General features: G+C 47.1%; 1 protein-coding gene across 2 annotated transcripts in view; it reads right to left on the bottom strand.

Moving 5' to 3' along the window:
* Nucleotides 1-14,051, bottom strand: part of ELAVL1 (ELAV like RNA binding protein 1) — a 29,755-nt gene extending 15,704 nt beyond the window's left edge. The window contains exon 1 of one of the 2 annotated variants that reach the window (XM_041422268.1): nucleotides 13,849-14,051. In XM_041422268.1, the coding sequence (XP_041278202.1) occupies nucleotides 13,849-14,020 (172 nt within the window). In that variant the 5' untranslated portion in view covers nucleotides 14,021-14,051. The remainder of the gene's footprint in view (nucleotides 1-13,848) is intronic. The other variant, XM_041422279.1, reaches the window with a different exon arrangement.
* Nucleotides 14,052-27,672: the final 13,621 nt, after the last annotated feature.

The raw sequence follows: 27,672 nt of genomic DNA, 5'->3' as shown, positions 1-27,672 counted from the left end.
CAGTGGCAGCCATTCCCTGGGTCCTGTCCCTCCAGGCCTTGTCCCCAGCCCCTCTGCAGCTCTCCTGGAGCCCCTTCAGGCCCTGCAAGGGGCTCTGAGCTCTCCCTGGAGCCTTCTCTTGTCCAGGTGAGCCCCCCCAGCTCTGCCAGCCTGGCTCCAGAGCAGAGGGGCCCCAGCCCTGGCAGCATCTCCGTGGCCTCCTCCGTGGTCTCACTCCAACAGGTCCATGTCTATCTTGTGTTGGGGTCTCCAGGGCTGGAGATGGGGGTCTCACCAGAGTGGAGCAGAGGGACAGAATCCCCCTCTCCCCTGCTGCCCACACTCCTTTGTTTCCTTCCAAAGCATCGCACAAGTTATGTGTTTATGCACTGTTAGAGACCAGTGACAAGGAATTTTAAGTTACTTATATACAGGATAAAACCAGACCTAAGTTGCAACACCCATGGACACCCAGGAGTAAAAGGCACCACGTGACCTGGGCCCAGTCCCTGGAATCAGAAACTGTGCCCTAACACACACACGCACACACACACACACACACACACACACGTGCCCACGTTAAAAGCAGCCTGCCAGGCACTATGAAAGCACATTCTACAGCCTCCAGCCAATGCTCACTTTTTCCAAACTCAGGTGTACATATTCTGTGTCCACTTGTTCCTGTACAAGTCCTACCCTGGACCTTACACACATTTCTCCTTGCAAGTGTCTGTCCCCAAAGTACCATCATACAGTGACTGTATAATTTTTTACTGTTTTTGTCTGGCCTTCTTTACTGTTTCTGTCAGAGCAAAATTCTGTATCTTTTTCACTTCCAGTTTTATACAAACTCCTCAGTGACTATTCTTTATCCAACAGTTTGAATGTCCTGGGAAGTGAGGGGGCAGGGACATAATGGGGTTTACCCAAACAAACAGTGACTAAAAAAAGAAGGCTCTGAAAGTGGCAGGATCACAAAAGTTCATTCTCATATTCCCACTAGGCATCTGACAGTAAGTTTGTACTGAACCCCAATATTACAGTCCTGTTAGCTTTTACCTGACAATAGGTAAGAAACTATCAATTACCTGTATTTCTCAACAATAATCTAGAATGCAGACCATCCCTTTTAATCTGTACCTACCACCTTTAACCTACAGTAGTATAACATGACCTCATAGCCCTTAAGTGCTAGAAAAACCCAATCCACGCAAAACTGACAGTATATGTTAACTTCTCTTGCCCTAAAATACCCAATATTTTGGGTATTTTAACAATAAGCCTCAGCCATCTCCTCCCACTCAGTGCCCAGTGTTCATCTCTACCCAGGCCAGGCCAACACACACCAGTCCTGTCACTGCAGGAGACATTTCCACCTCACAGATGCCTGTGCAGGAATACTCTTTGCTTCATCATTTTACTCCAAAACAGGACAATCTACCTATGTGCTAAGGATGACAGGAAATATATAAGGAATTAGCATTTACACAATATTATGACTGCTGTCAAGTGTTTACCCCAGGCAAGGAGAGAAGTTTTTTTGCTTTCTCCTGATGTTCCCAGCCTGCTATAGAAACTTGCAGCACAAAAGAAACTGGTGCTGTAACAGTTTTCAAAATATTTTAGTGGATAGGAATTTAAAAATATTTTTTAAAGTTTGCATATACATAAATATAAATTTACTCAAGAGACAAAGCCAAAAAAGAGCAACAAGTAGGTCCTTATCTGCATGAATAATTAACAAAGTAACTACAAAACCTAGTTTTAAGCAAAATACTACACTCCTTCAGCAGAAAGAATCAAGTTTTGTTTCCATGATAAAAGGCCCTTTCAGGAGAGAGGGCACTGCTTTTCTTTCCGTGCATCACTTGGGTTTCTGTCCATGTCCCTGCTTCCTTTCCCAGCTCCCGAGACACACGGCTTCAGTCACCAGCTCCTTCCTCATTCCCAGCAGTGCTGACAACTCCAGCTTCACTGAGGAGTCTGACACACACCAGAGCACTTCATTGAGAGCAGCTAACTCAGATCCTCCCCATCCTGTCCTCCACAAGAAACCCCAAAATCAAATCTGGCTCCTGTTATGTCAGTGCACCTCAGCATGATGGCAACTTAGTTTAGAACTTGTTTTCTGAAGTGGGAATCAGTTTCTGGAGGATGTGAGCTGGGTTTGAGTTTTTTGTTTGGCTTTCCAAACCATGCCATGAGTGATAACCAGAGAGCCTAAACAGGTGCGAATGCATCAAGAAGTACCACAAAAATAACAGGCATCAGTAGAATTCAAATCAGTGGCTACAGTTTCTGAGGATTAGAACAGATTAAAGTGTTCAGATGTGCCTTGTGTGGGCTTCTTTAGCACAGTTACACTGTTGTACAACCAGGGCTCCTCAAACACATCAGCCCCCAACCATCTTGCATCAAACTTCCCGACAAGTGCCAGGATAGTGGAGAAGTGCAGCGAGGCAGGACTGGCAGAGCAGGTGACCAAGAGACTGCACCCTAACTGCTGAGCGAGCCACAGCACACAAACAGCATCCTCTGTTTCCTAACAGCCAGGAAAACACGCAGATGTGTGAGCAGAGCAGCCTGGCTGAGCAGGGAGCCATGGCAGAGCTCCAAGGGAAACAGAGAGCACAGGAGATAGAAGTAGTAACAGCTACAACAGGAGGAATTTGGAAACACTGTCCACTGTGTCTGAGGAATGCAGAGCTCAAATGCAGTTCAGACTTGAAAAGAATGGAAAGAAACAAAAGAATAATATCAAGGGTAACAAGAAAATATTCTATTCCTGTCCCAGCAGCACAAGGCTGGAAGTATGACAGCAGATTTAATATGTGATCTGAGCAGAGGGGCACAGGATGCTTTCTGTGCCTCACCTTACCAGCAGAGTCTAACAGGCTCTGCACTTTGGAAAGAGCTCCCAGAGAAAGGCCAGTGGATGAACACTGAGCCAGGGACTGACTGGCTGAGTGAACTGGTCCCAGTCAAACCTGGGGGGGGATGAAATGGGATCTATGTAAGGCTGATGAGGCATCAGGCTTATGTCCCTGCCAAAACTGCTTCATCTTTGAATGATCAGGAAATTGGAAGAAGGAAGGTAATTGCTACATCCATCTTCAAAAGGAGACAAAAACACACACCACACCCCTCCACACACACACTCTAGCTGTATGCCTGGACTGGAGTTTGCAGGGTCTCTACTGGGACCTGCAGTTCACCTCGTGATCCACGTTGTGGAGGAGGTGAGAGGAACATGCTCTCACCAAGACTGGAGATCCCACCAGGTTGGGAGGCACCCATCACAGACTGAAGGGTCGGGCTGCCAAGAGGGCAGCTCACCAAGACTGGAGATCCCACCAGGTTGGGAGGCACCCATCGGGCTGCCAAGAGGACAAGACAACAGCACCTCGTGGAATGCAGCAAGGACAGATGCAGAGCCTGATCGTGAGGAAAAAGACACCCTGGCAACAGCAGACTGGACACTTACTGGCTGGAGAGTGTTCTAGGGGAAACGAGCTGGGGATCAGGGTTCGGAGCGTGAGCCAGCAGTGCCCCTAGGGAGAGGGGTAACAGCATCCTGAACAGCCACGTGGCAGAACACTTGGCTCCAGAGACAAGGACCTGCCGTTTGTTACATCCTTAGCAGGTTTTGTTTTCATACTGCAAGGTGTCCTTATATCAAAAAGAAAGCAGCTTCATGAAGGATTTCTGTCAAAACGTATTTCTGTGATTGTACACAAACATCTGAAGTATTTAATGACCAATTTTCAAAACTAACAAATAAGGGCATGATTTTCCATTCCATGTCTATGTTGATCAAATTCCATCATCACAACATAGTAATAACAGAGTAACTTCTAGCATATCATTCATAGTATGTTTTAAAATACAGGAAATTATGGAATCAGGGAATGGTGTGGGTTAGGAGGGACCTTAGACACAATTTCATTCCAACTCCCTGCCATGGGCAGGGACACCTTCCCCCACTGCAAATTACTCCCAGCCCTGTCCAGCCTGGCCTTGGGCACTGTCAGGGATCCAGGGGCAGCCACAGCTGCTCTGGGCACCCTGGGCCAGGGCCTGCCCACCCTCACAGGGAACAATTCCTGCCCAAGATCCCATCCAGCCCTGCCCTCTGGCAGTGGCAGCCATTCCCTGGGTCCTGTCCCTCCAGGCCTTGTCCCCAGTCCCTCTGCAGCTCTCCTGGAGCCCCTTCAGGCCCTGCAAGGGGCTCTGAGCTCTCCCTGGAGCCTTCTCTTGTCCAGGTGAGCCCCCCCAGCTCTGCCAGCCTGGCTCCAGAGCAGAGGGGCTCCAGCCTTGCACTCAATCCTTCACTAATGGTATAGATGATGCATCTCAGATACTCTGGAAACACATGAAGCTGTAGCCAAAATCCATAGTTTGAACCAAAAATTTTCTCTTATCCAGTCCCCTAGTCCACAGTTCAGGGATGTCCTCTCATCTGCCCCACGAGCGACGCTGAGCAGCTGCTGTGTCTCTGACACAACCATTTGTGCTGTGGTGACCACAGTGAGTTCCAGAAAACACTGCTGGAGACAGAACTGAGTACAGGAGCTTCAGCGCTGGTACTGAAGCAGTTCAAAGTAAATTTCACTTTTACTTTGCCTACCAAAAACATTCTGCCCAAGTATTTTTTTGTTTACCCAAAGAATTTGTTGAAGCAACAGTTAATCATTCTGAAATACCTTCATCTGCCTCATCTCCAGTTAAGTCATAAATGCTGCCCAAAACTATCATTTAGTATCATTTTTGCTGCTTTTAATGAAGGGACGGGACCATTGTCAGGCTAAGAACGATTTATTGCTCAGATGAACATCAGTCTCAGAGGCTGTGAGATTTCAGAGGAGCAGGCAGTCAGCCATAGCTCAAAGAAGTCACAAGTTCTTCCTTACAAGACAATACATAACCTTCTAAACCAACAGACAGTTGCCACAGGGTTTATTTTGCTTTTCTAACCCATCACCTTTACTTACTTCTGCTGCACAGGGGATACTTTTGTCCAGTGGGCTGTTATCACACACATACACATATGTTCTATTATAACTTCTAAACTCTTAGCTTACTCTATACAACCACACCCCTACATTGTAAACTTTTCACTATCTTACCCAATACAGTTTCTCACTTAAGTCATATTCTTACTCACAACTACAGAAACATAACTTCATGATTTTTCTGCTTAATGTCTATGTATTGTATTTCTACATCAATCCCAGCCTCTTCCAAGGCTGCAGATCAAATCCCTCCGTGTCTGTGAAAGCTTCTGTTTTTCCGATTCCCACAATTTAGTCCCTGAAACACCAAGACAGCACCAGAAATCCCACAGAGTCCTGTCTGTGTCAGGCTGGGGGAAAAGCTCAGCCCAGGCAAATAGCCCAGGGCTGTGCCTAACCTAGAGAGCCCTGGGGAGCCCTGTGCTCCAGGCAGGGCTGGGTCAGTCACACCAACACCTCACGGGCAATTACTGCACCTGCCCCACCTGCACAGAGTACAGAGCTGAAAGTTTACGTTTATATTTCAGCATTTCCACAATGTTTCACTCTTTACTGGTAGTCCGTGCAGCAGCTCAGGATCTTCCTTCTACAGGACGTGAACCCAGCTTTGTGGCAGTTCCTGTGACTAAGACCCAGACTGTGCACTAAGCCAATTCCCACTTCTGCTCAAGACTTCAAACCAGCACATCTTACTGAACAAACACTTGATGGCAATAGAAAGGAACTAACAAGGAAACAAAGAAAATATCTAGTTATATTGATAATGACATTCCAATCCAGAATGTGTCCCCACTGCTTCCCCTGGCTTTAGGACACAATCTCTGTTTCTGTTCATGGCTCAACAATGAAGAGTCTCATTTATAGAAGTCTAAGGGCAAAAGCACATTTAGCTGGTTTGGAAAGCCTGACCTTCAAACAACTCAGAAAAACATTACAAATAACAAACAAAGCTGCCTCTCCTTCTTATGTAAAATCAGTGATATTTTCCTTGAAACAAAGATGAATACAAACAACTCAGATACCTCTCTGGGAAAAAGTCAAAAGCTACAAAGCTAACTTGACAAAAGTCTGTTGCCAACCCTGGTTCAGAGAACTCACAGACATCTCACCATCTTCACAATAATGCAAAAATTCAAACATAAAAGTAACAGCTTTAAATCCTAAAAACAAAAGGGTGGGGGCTTTTTAGTAATTAATTTTATTTCACAAAGTCTCTCTGCATAATTATCATTTCTATATGTTTGGGTTTTTTTCCTTTGTCTCAGTTACAGAACATTTCTCTATTGAGATTGAATTTCAGTTGCTGCAGGGCTCCTTTTCCAAATGAACTGCCAGCATCCAAGATTCTGTGAAGTGAAAAGGATTTGTAAAGTGAACATAGAAAACACCAGGCCCAGCACTGTAAAGATTTACCACAGGCTGGTTTTTCTGAAGAGAGTCTGGGAGGAAAATGCCTGCCCACTTATTGCAAGATTTTATTTCTTTAAACAGGACCACATTTGTTCACCTGTTGTTGGAACAAAAATCTGACTGTTCAAGATGCTGAGGGCTCAAAAATTCACTTCTTCCTTCTCTTGAGGAAGAAACTTCAGCTTTCAAATAACAATACTTCTTTACTTGCAAACATTACAGTACAAAAGCCTCAGCAAGTGCTCAGTCACCCTAATCACAGGCTGAGCTGAACCCAGCTTTTACACTGCAGAAATACAGCTGCTCCATTGGAAGAGAATGGAAGTATTGTAAGAGGTAGAAAAATAACTCCCACTAAAAACATGCTGAAAGATATTAGACCAAAGATGTTGCTACATAGCTCATTTGTATGGCTTCATATGGGAAAAAAAAAAAAGGCAAAGGAAGCAAAGCCATGGAATGGTCTGTACAGTTCTCTTGGCCTTTTTGACTTGTAAGGTAAGGAGGGTTGCATTTAACCCTCTCAGTGTATCCAGACAGAGTGGAAGGACGCCCATGACCCCAAAACAGCAGGGAGTCACTGCCTCTTGTGCCAGCCCTGCCTCAAAGCTTTCAGAAACACTCTTAGGGTCCCTCTGAGTGGGAGCATCACCACCTGGTGACCAGCCACCGTTCCCAGTCTGGCATCACTGCAAACACACCGAGTGTGCTGTCAGAACCATCAGCCAGCTCAGTGACCAACATTTCTAACAGATTTGGCCCTGATGTCAAACCTTTGGGTACTTCACTAGGGGCTTCCCTCCAGCTGCACCTTGTCCTGATGAACCCCAAACACAAGGACTGGTTTTCAACACACTCACAGGCCCTTCACCTGGTGACACAGGTCCTCCTCACTAAGAACACACCTGCCCAGCCTGAGCAAGAGGCCCCAGGCACAGCTCCACATCCTTTTCAGTAAAGGCAGCTTTTCTTTTGCCAAGGCCTCTGCTGTTCCAGGAATAGGTGCTGCCACAACTGCTGGAGACCACAGCACATCATCACCAGCCCTGACTGCACAAGGGCTACACACAGCAGTGTGCCCAGTCCCTGCCCTGCTCTGCCTGCTCACAGTGCTCCAGAAGCTCTGCTCTAGGCCAGACTGGTACATAGGCCTAGCCTCAGCAACAGCTAAATAAGTGTTTGACTGTCCCCCAGCAGGGGTCAACCAGAACAAAAACTTCAACCTCCTTTTGGTCAAGTACACCTGACAAAGCTCAAGTCCAGGTGTCCTGCTGCTGTCCCATCCTGACAGCAGCCAGAACTCTGGGGCATAAGAGGGGTACCAGAAATCCACCGAAAACCTGAGATATGCCCCAAATATTGAGAAGCAAAGCCAAAGACTGCTGATAGAGCTGTTGCTTCTACTGGCTGTGCTCTGATCCCTCTGAAAGAACCCAGGCAAGCTTTAGGGCTAGAAAGATGGGGAATGGTCTGGAAGGAAAGAGTCTGAGGAGCGGCTGAGGGCACTTGGCTCGTTCAGCTGGAGCACAGGAGACTGAGGGGAGGCTCCTCGGGGGCTGCAGCTCCTCCCCAGGGGAGGCAGAGGGGCAGGGGCTGAGCTCTGGGACAGGGACAGGAGGCCAGGAAGGGCTGGAGCTGTGCCAGGGCTTGGCATGGAGCTCAGGGAAAGGTTCCTGCCCCCGAGGGTGCTGGCACTGCCCAGGCTGCCCAGGGAATGGTCCCGGCCCCAAGGCTGCCAGAGCTGCAGGAGCGTTTGGACAGTGCTGCCAGGGGTGCTCAGGGTGGGCTTGTTGGGGTGCCTGTGCAGGGACAGGGGCTGGGCTGAGCACCCCTGAGGGTCTCTTCCAGCTCAGGATATTCCAGGATTCTCTGATTTAGGTTAGTTGTATTTCTGTACCTTTGAGAGAACTCAGTTCTACCTCTGGGGCAGTTTATGTGGCCAGCTTTATGACAAAGGGAATTAAGTGGAGTTGGCAAAGCTGGTGTTCACATTTTCAGTATTTGGGCAATTTGTCTGCAAACCATTTGCACTTCTCATTAAGTTAACCATTGCCACAAGGCATTCTTGAACGCACCTTTAAAGAAATCACACACCACCAAATGTGATTAAAGAGCTAGAAAAAAAATCCAGAGGTAATGATGCATTCCAATTCCACAGTTAACAGCAAAACTGCATAAACAATTTCATGGGTGTTTTGCATGCAAAAGGAAACTATTCCAGCCAAAGAGAATACTTAAGTATTTTCTACAAACAAGGACACTTCAGGATTCCATTTCTAGACTGAGTTCACTGCACTGGTGAAAAGAGCAGTTGCCCTGTCACATGAACTTGAGCCACTCACCACCCTGCAGCACCTGACAGCTGGGCAGTAAAATCCTCCTCCCCTTTCTGCTTGAAAAGCTCACATGGACAAGGACACTAATTTCTTTTTTAGCTGCATAATTTCTGAGAATTAGTCTTCCAGAGAAGACATAAAAAGAAAAAGGCAGGGAAAGGGTAAAGCTTTATGTCCATTCCTGAGGAATTGCAACTATCTGAAAGTGACTTCTTTTGGTCCTGTAAGCAACATGTCCCAGGCACACCTGCGGAGAGTGAGCCATCACGACAGCAGTGTTTGAGATGGACCCCAAATTCCTGCACAAAACCTTAACAAGTCACCCCAAAGTGTCCTTTCTGCTCCACACTTCCCAGAAGCAGTGGAGAGATCCCTTTGCCCAGATAGCTGCTGATCACCTTAGTGACCTCCATCAGAACTCACAGTGACACAGCAAATGCAGAGAGTGCAGAGGAAGCCCACGTCTCCCTCCCAGCCCCTGCACAGAGGGGGCAGGTCTGGGGAGCTGACAGGTACAGACAGAGCCTTTGGAACAGCGTGAAGGATCATATCCTACACTTCCCAGAGCAGACAGTCATGAGTACCAGAGGGAAAACACTCCCTGCTCAGGCAGTACAGAAGGTGTGAGGGAAGGAACAGGAGCCCTCAGGAAGTTGGATGCCTCCTTTCCAAAATCAATCACTGTCAGGAGGAGCTCTCACAGAATGAGGTGTGCACAGCAACCTGTCACCAGGGACTCCGAGAGGGGATATGGTGTCAGGAGCAATAAATAGACCCCAAAGAAGTCTGAGGCCATAAACACATGGGGAAAAAGGTTCACAGAATCCTAGAATAGAACCCTAGCATATTCTCAGTTGGATTGTGGGGCCCCTTCAACCCCTGTCCCTGCCCAGCCACCCCAACAAGCCCACCCTGAGCACCCCTGGCAGCGCTGTCCAAACGCTCCTGCAGCTCTGGCAGCCTTGGGGCCGGGACCATTCCCTGGGCAGCCTGGGCAGTGCCCAGCACCCTTGGGGGAAGAAACTCTTCCTAATATCCAGTTTAAACTCCCCCAACACAGCTTTGTGGTAGTTTTGATGAATTCTTCTCCCTTGCACTCTGAGGACAGTTACATACAGTATCACAGGTGGGAGCACCCCAAGCTCACACAAATATTCCAATAAGGAATATTCTTTTTAATATTACCATGTGCTGCTATAGCACATGAGTTTGGCAGCTTTTTGTTTTTAATAATTCCACCAAAAAGCAGTTTAACTCTACATTTTCAGAGCTTTAGGACAGTCAGGGTTAAAAGTACCAATACTTCAGCAGAGTAAGGGGAAGACAGAGAAACTAAAACACACATGACCAACTAACTTTCAGCTTCAGCATTTGGTCCAGAAGGACTAACAGCCTGTGTACAGCTGCATGGACAGCAGGCTAAAGATGACCAGGCTCTCTTGGAAAATTTAGAGCTATTGAGTAGAAGCACCTGTGCTGTGCAAAGTCAGACACCCTGACACAACAAGCCATCAGCATCTGTGCTGCAAGAAACTGAGCAACCTCAGAGGGACCCAGAGGCCTGCATTCCTGCATTAACAGGTACTGAAGGAGAAATGTTTTTAAAAAACTCACCTGTTAGAGGAGTCCAGCCCAGAACACTGGCTGGGAACAGAACCTGGATGTTGCAGCAAAGTCAGGCACTGACCATGCAAAATACAGCATGAGACAGATTTCTTCGGCTGGATCATCTCCAGCACGAGGCAGCTGCTCCAAGAAAGTGGACATTTAACATCATACACATCCCTGGAGAGGGAATCAATGCAGAGTACAGGTCTGGCCCTGCAGTGTCTGCAGGCAATGTTGCAGGACTACTGGACCAACCCCAGACTTCTCACTCTTAGCCCCATGAGCCAGAGCCCAGGAAGAGAGGATTTAATTGATGGAATCAGGTCAGTGGCTACTCACAAACCTCAGCAATCATCATGATAGGCCAGAAGATGCACCAGTGAAAAGTTACACTGCAGGCTGGACACTGTGCCATACTATATTGTGAAGTGGAACTCAGCCTTCTAACATTTCCCTAGGGTTCAAAGCCCCAAGGCAAGGCTGGTGGTCAATTAAGGTCTGCCAGAAAGAACAGTGTCCAATGAATGCTACAATTCTCTTATGAAAATCCTGGATGTCCAAGACATACTCGCCATAAACACAAGTACAATGAGCAGCATAGCAACAATCCAGTATTTGCCTGCTGACTCCCAGTACTGATTCACCCATCACAGGCCAAGCAAAGCCATGTCTGGAAGTGCTGAGGAATGCACTACACCAACTGGAGAATGCAAAGCCCAGCACTCTATTCCTCCAGTATGATCAGGAGGAGCCCTGCATCCTTCTAATGCACATCTACTATGCACAAGTTTTTCTGTACAGGTACTGAAAAAAAGGCACAAAAAAACCAGAAAAAGAAGCTGTCACATCTCAAACAACAAACCGTGTGACTAGACACAGAGTCACACCTTCATCAATGGTTATAATCCATATGTACACAAACCCAAAAGCTCCTGGTAAGAAATGTGAACTGACACTAGGGTTTGCTGCTCCTTTCACCTTCCTGTAATGTTCATCACTAGTGAGACAAAGGATAAGCAGTGTGGAGGCTTCAAGGAGCTTCTCTGCATTTTATAACCACACCTGGGAACACAGATTTTTCAATACTCTGCTGCATTTGAAGCAAAATGCAACAACATATGTAATAATCATAATAAAATAATTTGCTGAAACAAATCCAAACTTTCAAATCAGTTATTGAATCTCAGTAATCAGTCTCCAGACATCTTATGCCAGTTCAATAAGTCATGAAAAACTGCATTCCAAGCAGAAGTATTTTTTGCCCCACATTTCATTAACAGACAATAAATTGAGAAGAAATGTATGTATCATTCAATGTTTTACAAAAAGCAAGTATTATCAACTAAACATTGATTTTTAACTCTGCAAACACAAACAGTAAAGGGAATTTCAAAGACAAAATACTCTGATTATTAAAACTTGATAGGGGCACCAAAAGCTATGACTTCATCAAAAAAGTCTAACTCAAACAAAAGCAAAAGGTTCCCTCCCTCCTGCCCAGGCCACTCAACCCGCTCTATCTCACATGCCAATATCATGACTTATCTGACCAGAAACCAAGGTCAGGGAGCTAAACAGGTTTTTCTGCAGCTCCAGTTTCCTGCTGTCTGCCACAGGGTCAGAAAAATGCAAGTGGAGGCACAAGAAAAGCAGAACTGTGCCACAGGATTTTTCTGTTCAGGAGCTGCTGCACATCCACATGTTTAACAGAGAGTTTGAGAATAAAGAATATAATGTGAACATCAAGGGGCAGAAACAAAAGCAAGAGGAAGAAAAAATGCTCAGTAGGAGCCAGTTCTTTGGCACTGATATTCCAGAACTATCAGCAAGCAAGGAGATGACTGGTAACTGCTCCTAATAGTGTTGCAAGCAAGTGAAAAATTAGATAGCAACAAAATTCAGTGGCATAACCACAGCAGCCACACAGAATCCAGCACCTGCAACCACTTTAGAGGAAAGCCAGTGTTCTGTCCACAGGCACTCAAGGGCTCTCTGCAACAATAACAGCAATTTTACTTTTCATTCTTGAGGTTAAGAACAACCTTGAGCACACAAGTGTACGTTTTGGACTTTACACTACCCAGCATTGTCAAGCTCCAAGTTAAAGTCAACCAGACATTACCAGAGTGTTTGATTCTACAGGTACCGACAGAGCAGGGTCTCAACTTCAGAGATTGATTAAGTCTCTTGCTTCCCACTGAAAACATCCTTCTCTCCCATGCAGGTCATTCTGTGCTTATTTTACAGTCTAAGGTGTGGGTCAGCTATAACCTGCTATCATTGAGCAAGGGGTCTTATTCCTTGCAAAACCAGCCTTCAGAGCAAGCCTCAATTTCTGAGTGCTGCAAAGCACATGACAACATCTGCGACAAACACTCACTTGCCAAACATTCAAAGAAATCACTATTTATGTAACTATTTTACCATGACTGAACATATGCATCCCTTAAGTAGACATATAGACAGACATCACGAGATACTTCATCTGTAAGATGTCAGGAAAGCCAGAGACATGGAAATCAGAGAGGCTACTGGGAAGAGAAATTCTGAAGTTTTTAATTATTCAGTTCTCATGGGTATTTTCAAGCAAATAAAGATGACGCACAAAGAGCTCTCGTGCATTCCAGCAGCTCCTCTGCAGCTTTTACAGACTGGGGAGCAGTCTCCCTTAGGGATTAGATAACGATCAGTATCGCTGGATTCTGAAATACAACACTGAGCATGTGCAGCAGAGAATTCCACAAGCAGCGAGCTGCGGGCTGGGAACAAACACCAGAGCACAGCTACTTAACAGCACTTTTTTTTTTTCTCCTCCAGAAACAATCAAGTGCTCTCACTTGGTTCTGAACAAGAATAAGCAAAACTTGTAAATTAAGTATTTTAACAGTGCTAGAATTAAAACCTCTTCAGAGAGCAGCTAAAACCTCCTGCAAGTAAACAGATATGGAAGCAGTTGCTCTGTCAGCATTTGTTTTGCTTCAAGGAAACATTAAGTTTCACAAGTCAGAACAATTCATTTCTCTCATATTTTAAAGCTACTACTACCAATCCTATTTAAGGAACTTACAAGTTAAATTCCACAACAGTGATAAGACCTACAGCCACTTCAGAACTCCAGCACACCTTTATTTTACTGATCAAAATCAGAACAAAAGGTTTGTTTGTATATTCAGAGCGCTGGTGGAGTCAAAAACACTCAAACTGCAGGAAGAATAAATCAGCGAGGGACTAAATCTAAACCAGTTTTAGACCTGTCTATTAACGTTCAAATATGGGAACTGTACTTAGAATTCTTAGCCACACACACAATAGTCATTAACTTAACCTTGAGCATTCCATCCTCCCAATACCCAATCCTGGCATCACTGCACCTCCAGGCAAACTTGTCAATAGTTTGATTACACACAGAAATATTTAGTATTTCTAGATTAAGTTGTATTTAATCAAGTATTTGCTCACGCAGTCTAACACAAAGTGACAATTTCTGCAACACTACATCATACCTGCAACTTTGTCCCGAATAAGTTTTGCAGATTCCACTTCGCCGATGCTGCTGAACAGACTCCGTAATTCATCCTGTGTCATGTTCTGAGGAAGGTAGTTCACAATTAAATTTGTCCTACCAATATCATCCCTGCAATCTTCAGCCATGTGATCTTCATAACCATTGGACATTTTACAATATATCTGCAAAGTAAAAAAATCTTCAGTGAGGTTAAATCTTCACATTTCCATTAAACAAACTTCCTCCACCTGAAATAAGTTTGAATGTTTATTTTAAAAACTAAGAACAAGCCACTGCTTCAGCAATGCATTTTTTCAACTCAGAAAACAAAACACTATTTGTTGAAAATTCCAGAACAATTCATTCTTTCAAAAGCACAAACACGACATTTTACAGAACTATGTACCATTAACAAGCTCTTCAGGATTTTTAATTTTTTGCATGAATAAAAAGCATCAAAGATAGATTTTGGAGACATTCCTGTAAACACCAAACTATTCCCAACAGCCAAGGTAAAAATCGGGACCCCCATGTCCAGGTACTTGACCAGCCACAACCAAAATGCCACCTCAACCTGAATTTCAACCTTATGCCCAGATTTTTTCAGACAGGAAGACAAGAAGCAGCAAGATCTGATCCAGTTCAGTGTTTTAACTGGAGACTATTAATTTTCTGAATGTTTTCCCCTGTAAACATTGTCCATCCTGCACCTCAAGGCCTGTTACTGTTTAATGCTGCCTTCAGTGCTGCTTTACTGTGTGTATGAAACTGGTGAGTCTGTGCTGCACACTGACTTGGGGGTACATTGAGAATTTGACTAAGTTTCTATTTTTGCAACTTTTTAAAAAAAGCCTTGAAAAAACATACAGAATTCCTATCACAGGAAGATACTCTCTGCCTCAGTCCACCATCAGGGACTGAATCCTGATGTTTTAGCTGACCTACAACTAAAACGCACACCAGATTCAAGCTGCTCATGGCTTGCCAGAATTCTAGTTTTTAAAGCACTTCAACTACTTTGAAATAGTCAAAATCAAGATATCTAAATCCTGTTTCTGCAACAGGACCTACAGATCTGGATCTGCTAAAGGATAAGCCTTTCCAGGGTCCGTACCATGACTGACAGCCTGAAGTTGAATAATGGAAGAAGTCAGAAACATCAACCAGAAATCCTCAGTCTAGAAAGGGAATGCTCCCTGCATGAAGGGATATCCAGGCCCCTCACCAGCAGCTGCTGTTAATTCATGTCTGACAGTGAAGGTCAAATTTTTAAACAAATACCTGAGCACATGATTATAGAATAAACCATGAGAAGACTTATGCTAATTTGAGATTTAACACAGTATAGATTTGAACTGAATCTTTATCTTTTCAGTATTTGTTGAAGCATTAAGAGTTGGCAGCTATTGCTCCCCTTCACCCACAGATCAGGTTCTACCCCCATTTTTGTGTTTCAAGTGTCAACATGAGCCTATTCCAGCACCCTCTGCCCATGGGATAACCAATCTGTACTGTGAAAGCAATGGAAAACCACACAGGAGGGAAGCTCTTTTTGTTGTGTCAGCAGTTTTAATCTGCTTTCCTTGCAGCAAGATAAGCACCAGTTAATGCCACAGGATAGGAAAGCAGGGGGAGGCACTGCAAAGCTGGAAGCAGGGGAAGAGACTCTCCCCTCAGCAGATAATTTCTAAGCCGCCAGATCATCTCAGTTGTACTGCAAATTCTGTCATTAAATACACGTTCCCTCCTGGCTCTGTCAGAACTTGCTGAGCACAATCTCAGAGAAGTTTCCTGTTCTGGTAAACAACACTCAAACAGCTGAACCGTCTGTGGTCACCATGTCTAAGTTATAAAACAACATAACACACATTTTCAGAATTATCTGAATAGAAGGCAACTTTGCTTGCCTTTGTGCTCCACAAAATTCAAGCCCTAAAAACAGAACACACCAATATGTTGATGAGTGCAAGTTCTATGGCACAACTAGAACATTTAGTAATGTTAGTAAGCAAAGGAAGAAATGTTGAGATTTTTCCACCTATAAGAGGAAAAGGCTAAAATTTCCTTCATTTTAACCAACTTTGCCTTTTATTGCCATTTATTTGTTATATAAATCCTTCCCGCTGCTGAGATTAAGAAATTGCTATAAATTCTAATGATTTCAAGAACAGATACTTAAAAGATTGGGGTTTTGGGATTTTTTTAATTCTCCAGGGTGTATCTCTGCCTGAAAAGAAGGCACCACAGTCAGACATGAAGCAGAGAAACCTTCCCAGCACACCATGATGGCAAGTTACCACACTTGTATCTGGCATAAAGAATAATTGCCAAGAGTTTGGCAAGTGGCTAGTGACATTCCATCACTGTCCCACATCCTCTAACCTGTGTCTGCAACACTCACAGTCTGCACCTCCCAGGATACTCAAGCAATGCCCGGGGCAGTGCTGATTCAGAGCCACTGGAAGGTGGGAAGGAAGTTTCCACCTGCTTTTCTTCAGGCTTTTAGAAAGCAAACATAGGAAGCCCTTACATACAGGCCTGGCAAAGGTTTCCATGGGATACCAGGAACCAAGCATGCAGGAGCAATAAAGGCACAGTGAAGAGCTAGAGGAGCAGAGTGCTGAGAGAGAAGATGATTCTTTCTTCCTAATTTCTTCCTGAGCACTTACACAATCTGCTGCAGGACTAACACTGTCCAGCCAGCCTGGAATTTAGTGGGCACCACTTTCTCTGCTGTTGAGGTGTTAAGGAAACTCCCCCATTCCACCAGTCTGATGCCACTCCGGGGGTCCCACTGGGGTCCCCCAGACTGGCAGTGCTGGGATCACAGCCCCTTTGCAGCAGTGGCCCCAGTGACCCCACAGGCCCCGTGTGAGTCCCCACACACCCCACAGTCCCCCAGTCAGACTGGCTCCTCTCACCAGCTCAGCCTCCGGCTTCCCACAGCACAGTGCCAGACTCCAGTTCCTCTGTGGTGCAGTGACACAGAACAGCTCGAGTGGTGCCCCTGAGGAGGGACCCCACACAAAGCCCCCTGGGCTGTGCCCATCCTGATGCTGATGATTAGTCCAGGGACTTGTCAATGTGTCAGGGGAGGTTTAGGTTGGGTATTAGGAAAAGGCTCTGGAAGAGGCTCCCCATGAAATGGTCATGGCCCCAAGTCTGTCAGAGTTGAAGAACCCCCCTGCCAGAACAACCTGCAGCTCACACTGATGCTGCCAAACTGCACCAGGTGTATTCCTCAACAGGTGAACAGTTCCTATGCCAGCAAAGTTAAAAAGAGCCCTTGAAGAATTGTAACCTCTGCATACTAAAAAGATTTCCAAAAAGAAAGGGAGCTGTAAGATAGGATGAATGAAAAAGCAATGCTACACTGGAAAACAAGTTTTTATTCTGCTCTCACTGAAATACACTGAGGGAATGTCCTGATTTTCTCTACCAAAGAGATAAGAATCCATTTCTATCAGGAAATATTCCAGATTTGAGAACCAGGCCTATACACTCATTTCCAACCGACGTCTGTCAATCCACAATGGCATATATCAAAAGACTGAATGCATTTATACTGCCAGTGGACAGGTCAATGATGGAAAGAAGGCCCAACAGCTCCATTTGGGAAGGCTGACTGAAAAGACACTGGTAGTTTGCAACCTTCCAAAACAGACCTTCATTTTTATGTCCCAAAAAACTAAAGCTTTAAGACTAGGTTCCACTGCACTGAACTTCTAAAATGATAATTTTTTAAAAATAACCAAATGCTGCAGAAGCTTGTTTGAAAAGGCAGCAGCCACCTTCTTCCTTGGGAAAGATGCCCCAAAATTTAAAATGCCAAGGGTGCACAGAGTAACAGAGGAAACCATATGTGCTGTGCCCGAATCTTCCACTTGTTCTGGAGGTGCTCGAATCCACACAGGCCAACACTTCACCACCTGTGCCAACGACTGCTCAGGCACCCTCAGCCAGGCCAGCATTCCCAGGACTGGACTGAAAAGCTCTCACGAGCATTATTTGCAGAAATGTTGCACTGACCATGACAATCACCTTCTTCCAAAAGCGCACCAGATCCCACAGGTTTAAGGGCACTGGCAACAGACCAACAGAAGTTTTTGCCCAGTGACACTCTGTATCTCTGTCCAGAATTCTAGGAATGACTGCTATTAATTATTTCACAGCAAGATGTTTGCTAAGAAGGAAGACCTGTATGGATCTGTGGAGATCAGGTGAAATGAGAACACTGGCAAGAACTGCCCGTCTTCAACATCAGGCAAGAGGCTTTGTCTACCTTCACCTTATTCACAGGGTTAAAATGGCACCAGACCACTACTGAGGTCACAAATTCATATGTAGACACCTAAACAGATGCTCACAGAATGCCAGGAGAGTTGGGTAGGAAGGAACCTTAGAGACCATTTCATTCCACTCCTGCCATGGCAGGAACACCTCCCACTGTCCCAGGGTACTCCAAGCCCTGCCCAGCCTGGCCTTGGGCACTGCCAGGGATAGAGCAGCCACAGCTGCTCTGGGCACCCTGTGCCAGGGCCTGCCCACCCTCACAGGGAACAACTCCTGCCCAATACCCCATCCAGCCCTGCCCTCTGGCAGTGGCAGCCATTCCCTGTGTCCTGTCCCTCCAGGCCTTGTCCCCAGTCCCTCTGCAGCTCTCCTGGAGCCCCTTCAGGCCCTGCAAGGGGCTCTGAGCTCTCCCTGGAGCCTTCTCTTGTCCAGGTGAGCACCCCCAGCTCTGCCAGCCTGGCTCCAGAGCAGAGGGGCTCCAGCCCTGGCAGCATCTCCGTGGCTTCCTCACTCCAAGAGGTCCATGTCTTTCTTGTGCTGGGGTCCCCAGAGATGGAGGCAGCTCTTCAGGTGGGATGGATAATGGATCAGCTAGAGCAGAACTTAAGATGGGAAATTCTTCCTGGATCAATGAACTCTGTGGCACAGAGCTCATTGTACCTTGCCTGGAGCACTGGGAATGGGCTACAGTGAGCACAGCATGGTCCTTAAACCACAGCAGACCTGAAGCTGCTGACCCAGCTGCTCACCCAAAACCTCCATCTTTCTTTGCAATGAAGTGCAAGTCAGCATCACCCAGGACACCCTATACAGGAAGGGCTCCAGTGGACCATGCCTGACAGAGTCCCTGAACTGGTGAAATCTTGTTGGTGCCTTCAGTGGTAAATGAACAGGAGCCCTGAAACCAGTGGTGCTGCAGAGTTCTGCCCATGAGCTGTTTCATCAACTTGCACTTCAGGGTCATAGGCTTCTTCTTGAGCTCTGTGTACTTAAGAATCTAAATGGGGTGCTTCAAGCAGAAGCTCAAGGCTACTAGAGCCCTCCTGTTTCTCCAGCACACGAATATTTGTTGACATGCCTCCCCCACCAGAGTCAAGGCTGACTACAAGACAATCCTGTCTTAAGCTGCTGAGCTGTTTCTTGGAGACCACACCTGAAACAGAACAAAAAGAACACTACTACATTCAGGCAAGTGCCAAACCAATCCAGAAGGCAGGTGCAAAGGTGCTGAGATGTCCAGGCTGGAACACATGTCAAAACCAATGCCACACGTAGAAGGGCCATGAATTTAAACTGCTTCAGGAAAATGGTTTTCAAGAACTATCCAACACAGTATTGTCATGCAAAAAACTTGCTTTCAGGCAGCTGTCATACCAGGATTGAGAAGCAAGAGTTTAATCACAACAGAGTAGGACAGACACTGGAGGAAGAAAAAGCAACACACTGTCTTCTCTGAAATCACTGTAAGGAACAGAATAGGTTTCAGCTGAATAGCCACACCAGCAGAAAACCCTCCCTAGGCAAGAAAAAAGAAGTTTCCTAGTGCTCCACAGTCAGAACACATCTCTCCCCATTACTTAATCCAGACCTCTCTACATCACAGAGCCCTTCCCCATAATCTACAAGAAAACACCTTTTTTTCTTTATACAAACTCTTTTCATGACCCCAACAGCCCTGCATATTGCACCCCACAAGCACAGACCTCCCCATGAACACACAGACCACAGGACAAGGACAGTGCAGTGCAAGCTCTCTTAGTATTTGATTCACCACACATTCATGCACTATTCCCTCAAATCTTGACCAAACATCAAAAGCCATTTGGTGGGGAGGAAGAAATCACAAAATCCAGATTGTCTATTAAATGAAAGAACAGCACTTATACAGTGTATGAGGGAAAAAAGCAAACCCTTTCTACTTACCTACCCTCTGGGTTTTCCAGAGTAAGAGATCTCCTCTCTTTGATTCTTTCCCCCTATGCACACCTGAAAGGAGGACACTACCCTTGTTCTCCTCAGCTTGACTGCACCTAAGATTCCAACACTTTTGCCAGTAAAAATAGCTCAGCACCAGAAGCAGCCATTACTAAAATCTGCTGCTGCATTTCCACAAATTCTATTTCCATATGCTGAGTCACTCATTTCAGTACAACATATTTTAAGCTTTTTTTAAAATGTTGTTTCAAAAACATTGGGCATAAACTTAGTTTTGAGCACATTTTTGGTCTCACAAATCTCAACTGTCTTAATTTTAATATCAGCAAAGCAGTTTTAGATGTTCCTTAGCAATCAGATTTGACTGGAAGGGTTTTAAATGCCTCCCTTAGTTGTTTTTATTCATGTTCATATAATAATAGCATCAAGGTGTTTTTGTCAATGCTTATACTGCCATTCAGAGACAAAAACATTTGAGGCCAAAAAATAAGCTGCATTCTTCAGAGCAATGACCTTACTTTACCAGTCTGATGAACTGCACTCAGTTCCTAGGAATAAAATTAATCATCCTTGGGATGCTGTCAGAAATCAGATACAGGCTGGCCATAATTCCCACCCGCTGCTGGTCCAACACCCGGCAGGGACTGGGGCCCCTCTCAGAGCCACAGGAACAAGAACAATCAGAAACCTGTGGCTGAGACACTGAACATCTGCTGCCAGATCCACATTTCCCCATCTTGCCAGGTTAACAGCCAGCCCTGACAGACAGAGGATACCAGGCTCTGCTCAGACTTTCACATCACAGTACACTTCTCAGCACAGGAAAGACTTGGAGCTGCTGGAGCCAGTCCAAAGGAAGCCACGGAGATGCTGCCAGGGCTGGAGCCCCTCTGCTCTGGAGCCAGGCTGGCAGAGCTGGGGGTGCTCACCTGGACAAGAGAAGGCTCCAGGGAGAGCTCAGAGCCCCTTGCAGGGCCTGAAGGGGCTCCAGGAGAGCTGCAGAGGGACTGGGGACAAGGCCTGCAGGGACAGGACACAGGGAATGGCTGCCACTGCCAGAGGGCAGGGCTGGATGGGATCTTGGGCAGGAATTGTTCCCTGGCAGGGTAGGCAGGCCCTGGCACAGGGTGCCCAGAGCAGCTGTGGCTGCCCCTGGATCCCTGGCAGTGCCCAAGGCCAGGCTGGACAGGGTTCAGAGCACCATGGGACGGTGGAAGGTGTCCCTGCCATGGCAGGGGTGGAATGAAATTGTCTCTAAGGTCCCTCGCAACTCCAGCCATTCTGGCATTCCGTGATTCCACAGTTGTTTGCCCCTGGGTCAAAGATGCTGTCAGTTTACACCACCAAGTTCCCACAGAGGGAAGAGACAGTGAAGAACTTTGCGCAGCCTGGACTATCTCACCTTCTGCACTGGTATTTAATAAAAAGCAATTTATGGTAAACAGATCTTTTAAAAAAGGAAATAATTTATTATCTTCCTTTTTCTAGACAGTGTCAGATTGCCCATAAATTGCCTTTGGCAATTTTTTCACCTACACAAAAGACATCTGGAGACAACTGTGCTGTGTGGGAATGATTCCTTTCTGAGGGAAAGGGCAGGAGACAAGAAGAAGTGGACATAAGAACAGTAGATTCTAGACACTTTCTGACAACAGCTGCCCCACGCATTGATCCAGCCTTGGAGAACAGTGACCCATCTTCAGATACTTTCACCTTGATGGGGCAGGAAGGCAAGTGAATAGCAGGAGGAAAAGACAGCATCAAACTTGTTCACCAGAACAAAACAACTAGCTGGAAATCCATCTCTGAGGGCCTGGTGAGACACTGTGGTTTGCTGCTGTGTTCCTACATGGAAGCAGTAAGAGATAAGAAAATTATACCTTTGTAGTACTATACCACCGCTACTAATTTTAAAAACAAACAAAAAAAACCAAAAACCTCAAAGGCAGCTAACGCACACACATAAAAACTTCTCTGCCTTCTCAGTACAGCTTATTTCCACCCTATCTCCTCAGGGAAAAAAAAAAAAAAATAGAGCTTATTTTTGCATGCATCACCTACATATAACGAGGTTGTATACTCAAATGGATCATTTAGGCCAGCAGTTTGAAGCTTGCAGGTGCCTGAATACAGAACTGCACATCAGACAGAAGTGCCCTGATCATTTTTAGCACAAGTCAAAATTTTTCACCTCTCCTTTGCTGAACTCTGTCATTCTCCCTAAATGCCTTCCAGGCTGTTTCTAAAGTACCTGGAAGTGCAGAAAGAACAGTTCTCTGAACTTCTTCTTGAAGTCTGAAAACATAGCAAGTTTGAGCTTTCTAAACTCGGTGACTAGAAGTCTACCAACTTCACAGGCAGCTTATCCACATGTGGTCAGAGTGACAGCCAGTAACTTTGGGAATCCATTCAGAGAGCTCACAACAAATAAGCAAGAAACAAGACAGAGACCAAAGCTTCAAGAGAGAAAGCAGGCTGGTACAACAGCTGAAAGAGATGGATTCTGAAAGTAAAATGGCACGTCTCAGGTCAAGACAAGGAGGGCCTTTTCCAGAAAAAAAAAAAAAAGTGATAGAACACGCAAGAAACAGAAAGAAAATAGTGCTTGAATTCAGAGCATACAAGACATTTCACATTAAGTTTATGTCAGCACCAAACACTGTTCAACAAACACAGATAAGTAAACTGCTACACACAACGTTGACATTTCCATTCAGACTGTGCTTTCTGCTGCTGCTGTTTTCACAAACTTGGTACTGCACAAGACAACTCCCTAAGGAGTTCATCTGGTCCTGCAGAACCACCCACAGCAGAGCTATAAACTCACTGCACAACACATTTAACAATCACACCAGCTTAAGATGCTCCTGTTCATATTCCAGTCAGGCCTGGAAAGAGCCAACTGCAATCACAGCTGTAACTCCTGACCACTGAACACCTTGAATCACGGAAACCACAGGAGCACTGGGATCGTTATATACACAGTTACTCTGCTCCAGAACAAAACACAGGACACTCACAGTAACATCTCATGCAGCACAGACTTAGAGGCTCAGGACCCTTGATTTTACTATTCATCATGCACATAGACATAACCCAGGACTCAACAGGAATTTGAGAAATCCCATCATCTCTGCAGGTTTGATAAAGACTGGAACATGTGCATCGTCCTAGCTGTAATGTAACAAGTCACAGAACGGTTCACACAACTCCAGAAAAAAAAGTGGTTACTGTGAGTACATGGAAACAACAACTCGTAAAGAGGTGAGAGCCGAGCAACATGAGCAGTCAGGGAGGAAAATGAACAAAACTACGAAGACCTCAAAAAGTGATCAAATATAATAACAGGCGTTAACAAAAGGAATTAATCCCTACCCTTCCCAACTCTTTCCTCTTTTGTTTTCCACAGACGCCTCATTAAGTGATCACAGAATCCCAGTGCAAGTCCTCATGAAACAAACCGCGCTTCCTTTCCCAGCAAGTCTCGGATACAACTCTGCCCAACAAACGCTCCTGCAGTCCCAGCGGTGCAGAGCCCGGCAGGAGCACTCGCCTCCCCACGGCTGTGCCACGCCGGCCCTCAAGCGTACTGCCGTGAAAGTGCCCCAGGACAGTCCTGCCTCTTGCAACCGCTACAACGGAGCGAACGCTCTGCCCTGAACTGCCCCACGAGCACAAACAGCAGCGGCTGCCGCTTCAGCCCCGCTTCCTGCGGCCCCAAGCACTCGCCACACCGGCACCGGACCCGCTGCCAGCACGGATGCCAGCCGGCACCGACCGCGCTGCCATGGACCCTCGGGTACCGCCAGTCAACAAGGACGTGCCAGTCCTAACCAACGTGGGAGATTTAAAAGCTGTGTCCGCACAGACACGGGAAAAATAAACATGAAAGATGAGGCCATTAACCGGACGGAGAAAGGCCCTGAGACGCGGCGCGAACCCGCCGCGCATCGCGGCACCGCGACCCGCGGCCTTCCCGCCGCAAGGCCGGCGGCCTCGGGACCCGCTCTCCGCTCGTGCTCCATCCGGCCCCCGCGGGCCCCGCAGGCCGCGACCCCGCCGCCCGCCCGCCGCCCCGGGCCCGCGCTGCCGGGCCCGGGCAGCGGGAGGCGATCGGTCCGCAGCGCACAACGAGCCGCTCCAGCGCCACGGCCCCGCCCCCGCGCCGCCCGCCGACACCCATTGGCTGCCGCGCGCACGTGCCCCGAGGGCCATTGGTTTCTCCGCCCGTCCGTCAAGTGCCGGTCGGGGGCGGAGCGTACTGCGCGCCGGGGGGAGGGGAGCGGGGCCGGGCGGGAGCTGGGCCCGGAGCGGGCAGCGCGGGGCTGGGGGGGCCCGGCGCCGTGAACAGAACGATCTCCCCCGGGCTTCGGTAAGGGCCGGTGCGGCCCGGCCACGGGTCCGACTGCTCTGTGGAAAGGAGCCCGGAGGAGAACGTGCCTCCGGTGGCCGGCCGGGCTCTTGGAGCAGGGGAAACGCGAGTGGTGCTCTGTGGCCGGGAGCCAGGCTCGGGTGGAAGATGGAGCACGGCAGCCCTGGGCCCGCCGGCTGCGGGCAGCGCTCCCGGCGGCCGAGCCTCTCGTCGGCTGAGGGCCAGGGAATCTCCACGGGCACAACCCACGGGAATGCTGCTGACTGGTTAGGAGATTAAATGCTTTCTGTGTAAATGAGATGCAAATGATGGTCTGTCAGAGAAACCGGTGGCCAGCGCTTCGCTGTGCTCTGAGAAATTCTGCAGCGCCCTGAAGGGACCAGCTGGCCAAGAGTTTTCCCTCTTCCGTTTTCACTTTTCATAGCCAAGGGCATCCCTTTGTATCTGCACCTATTTCCACTGCACAGGAGACATCTGTGAGAGTAAAATTCCACTGTTCTGCAGAAAAAATAAGTCTTTTTGTCATTGCCAACAGTACTCTGCAATAATACCCTGGTAAGAGCAGCATGCTTGGTGTGTGACCTGTAAGCTTCAGGTCTGTAAATCCTGTGTTAAGGTGCTCAACTTCAGGGAAGAAAAATCAGAATACTACTGCATTACAATAAGTGATGTTCCTTTTCATTCACAGACAACTCATCATTTGAGTTTTACTTAGTTGAGTGACATACCTCAAAATCAAATTTCCCCTTCTCTAGCTCCTTTTTTGATTCTAGAAGAGTGAGATCTCACCTGAAGGATGGGAATTGCAGCAAGACAGGAGTTTGTGTTCTTTGGTATTTCCATGCACACTTGTGGAAATACTCTGTCTGCTGGGATATGCGGCACATTACTCAACGAAAACACAAATATCTTTCTCTGCCTATCCTGATGTGGCTTCAAGCAAGACCTTGTCTGGTAAACTCCCAAGATGGTTGCACTGATGTTTTATGGTTTAAAAGAAGAAGCCCCTTCAAGTGGCCATGTGCTGATCTTCCCTGTGTCAGCCAGGGACAGCCCAGCCTCTGCCATGTGCAATGGGCACAGCGTGACAGAGATCCTAATGCTCAGCTCCATGAAGAGCCTGCTGAGGATGTTAGATTAGGAGTGATGTTAAAAACATTGCCATTTTCTTTCCCTTTCTACAATAGCTCTCAGTGCCAGATGGGGAATCCTCACATGAAAATTCCAAGCCTGACAGGTTTGGAAATATCCTTCAAGGCCTCATAAAACATTAAAGACGTTTGTGCATCTGTTATTTGCTCATCCTGCCAGCCCCAAAATCACAATATTGTCATTCACATCAGTGGCAGCTTTCTTTTACTGTAAATTCGATGTTTTCCTTGTGTCATCCAGGTTTTAATTAATAATCCCATTCCTGGACATGAGATGGGTCTCAAATCTTCAAAAACTGAGGCCATGAGCACAACACTGCACAGAGCGTTAAAGCCTTTATCTTTTGACAGTGTATTTGCAATCTCATAATTTCATCTATCACCATAAACATTTATTTAAGATGTGCTGGCAATTAAAAGGTGTCCTTTGAAACAGTGTATCAGTTTTTAAAGGAATTATCTCTTTTTGCTATATATTAATCATCTCTTACAGCGTTGCAGTTCAATATGAAAACATCAGCCTGAAGGTTTCATGATAATGTGGAACTTTAGCAAGGTAAAGCCAAATGTCATGTCTAAAATTACCTCAAGATAATGCAACATGAATGCCACAGGTATTTTTGGTCATGCCATTTCTTGGGATATCTTGAAACATGAAAAAAGCTCAGTGAAAACAGGGTGACCGAGGAAGCCCTTGGTGAACATGGTTCTGACACAGAAGGGAAACATGTAGCAGGAATTGACAGATGAAAGCAGCAGCATAAGGACAAATGGTACCTGGCTGTGAATAAACACAGAATCATAAAACCACCATGTCGTGGATTAGAAGGGACCCTCAGGGATGCTCAGCCCAGCCCCTGTCCCTGCCCAGCCACCCCAACAAGCCCACCCTGAGCACCCCTGGCAGCGCTGTCCAAACGCTCCTGCAGCTCTGGCAGCCTTGGGGCCGGGACCATTCCCTGGGCAGCCTGGGCAGTGCCAGCACCCTCGGGGGCAAGAACCTTTCCCTGAGCTCCATGCCAAGCCCTGGCACAGCTCCAGCCCTTCCTGGCCTCCTGTCCCTGTCCCAGAGCAGAGCTCAGCCCCTGCCCCTCTGCCTCCCCTGGGGAGGAGCTGCAGCCCCCGAGGAGCCTCCCCTCAGTCTCCTGTGCTCCAGCTGAACGAGCCAAGTGCCCTCAGCTGGGCACTCCGGGTTACAGAAGGAGAGTGGAAGGATGGAGGGATGGATTCCTAACGGCGCAGACGCCACACAGAGAACAGCAGGGAGGCTCCAGAAGCCGCCCCATCTCGGATACACGCTCCCGGTTACAGCCGTGAGCGGCAATCCCCAGACATGCTCGTAGTGGACAGTGCCGGCTCCGTAGCCGCTGGGGCCCCAGGCTCCGGCGGCTGTGAGCGCTGCGAAACCCCGGAGAGCAGCGCCGGTACCCCGCGGTGCTGCCGAACAACCCAGCCCGCTGCTGCCGAGCGGCTCTGAAATGGCGGCCGCAGGAGGAGGCGGAGTCTGTTATGGCCCCGCCCACGCCGCGCTCCGCTCCCCCTGAGCCCTCAGGAGTGAAATGGCGGCACCGGCTGGGTCGGCTGTGGAATTTTTTGAGTGCTTTTCGTCTGGCTCCTCACAGGCTGCTGGCCCCAGGGCACAGGAGTACTGCGGGTGCTGGAGCGTCCTGGGCAGCTGCCACTGCCCTGATCTTCCGCCCTTATTCGTTATGAGACAGCTGGAAATGTTTAGCCTGGAGAAGAGAAAGGGAGAGACCTCAGAGCCCCTTCCAATGCCTAGGGGCGCTCCAGGAGAGCTGGAGAAGAATTTTGGACAAGGGCCTGGTGTGCCAGGACAAGAGGATATTTCTGATTTCCACCCAAGTTTCCCCTCTTTCAGTTAATTTTAGCAAGCTTTATCTGACTCCTTTTCCTGCCTTGAACATCTGCAGAAGATAATGGGGGGGCGGACCCTTCCTCTCCGCTTTCCTAGCTTTTTACCTTTTTAACCATTTTGTTATCTCCAAATATTGATTACTATATCCATATTGATTACTGTTTCAATTTTATCAGCACGAATCACACCTATTTA

The sequence above is a fragment of the Onychostruthus taczanowskii genome, unplaced genomic scaffold, assembly GCF_017590055.1.
Source record: "Onychostruthus taczanowskii isolate IOZ18803 unplaced genomic scaffold, ASM1759005v1 scaffold110, whole genome shotgun sequence".
Lineage (NCBI taxonomy): Eukaryota > Metazoa > Chordata > Aves > Passeriformes > Passeridae > Onychostruthus > Onychostruthus taczanowskii.
This window is presented reverse-complemented; position numbering and strand designations above follow the sequence as displayed.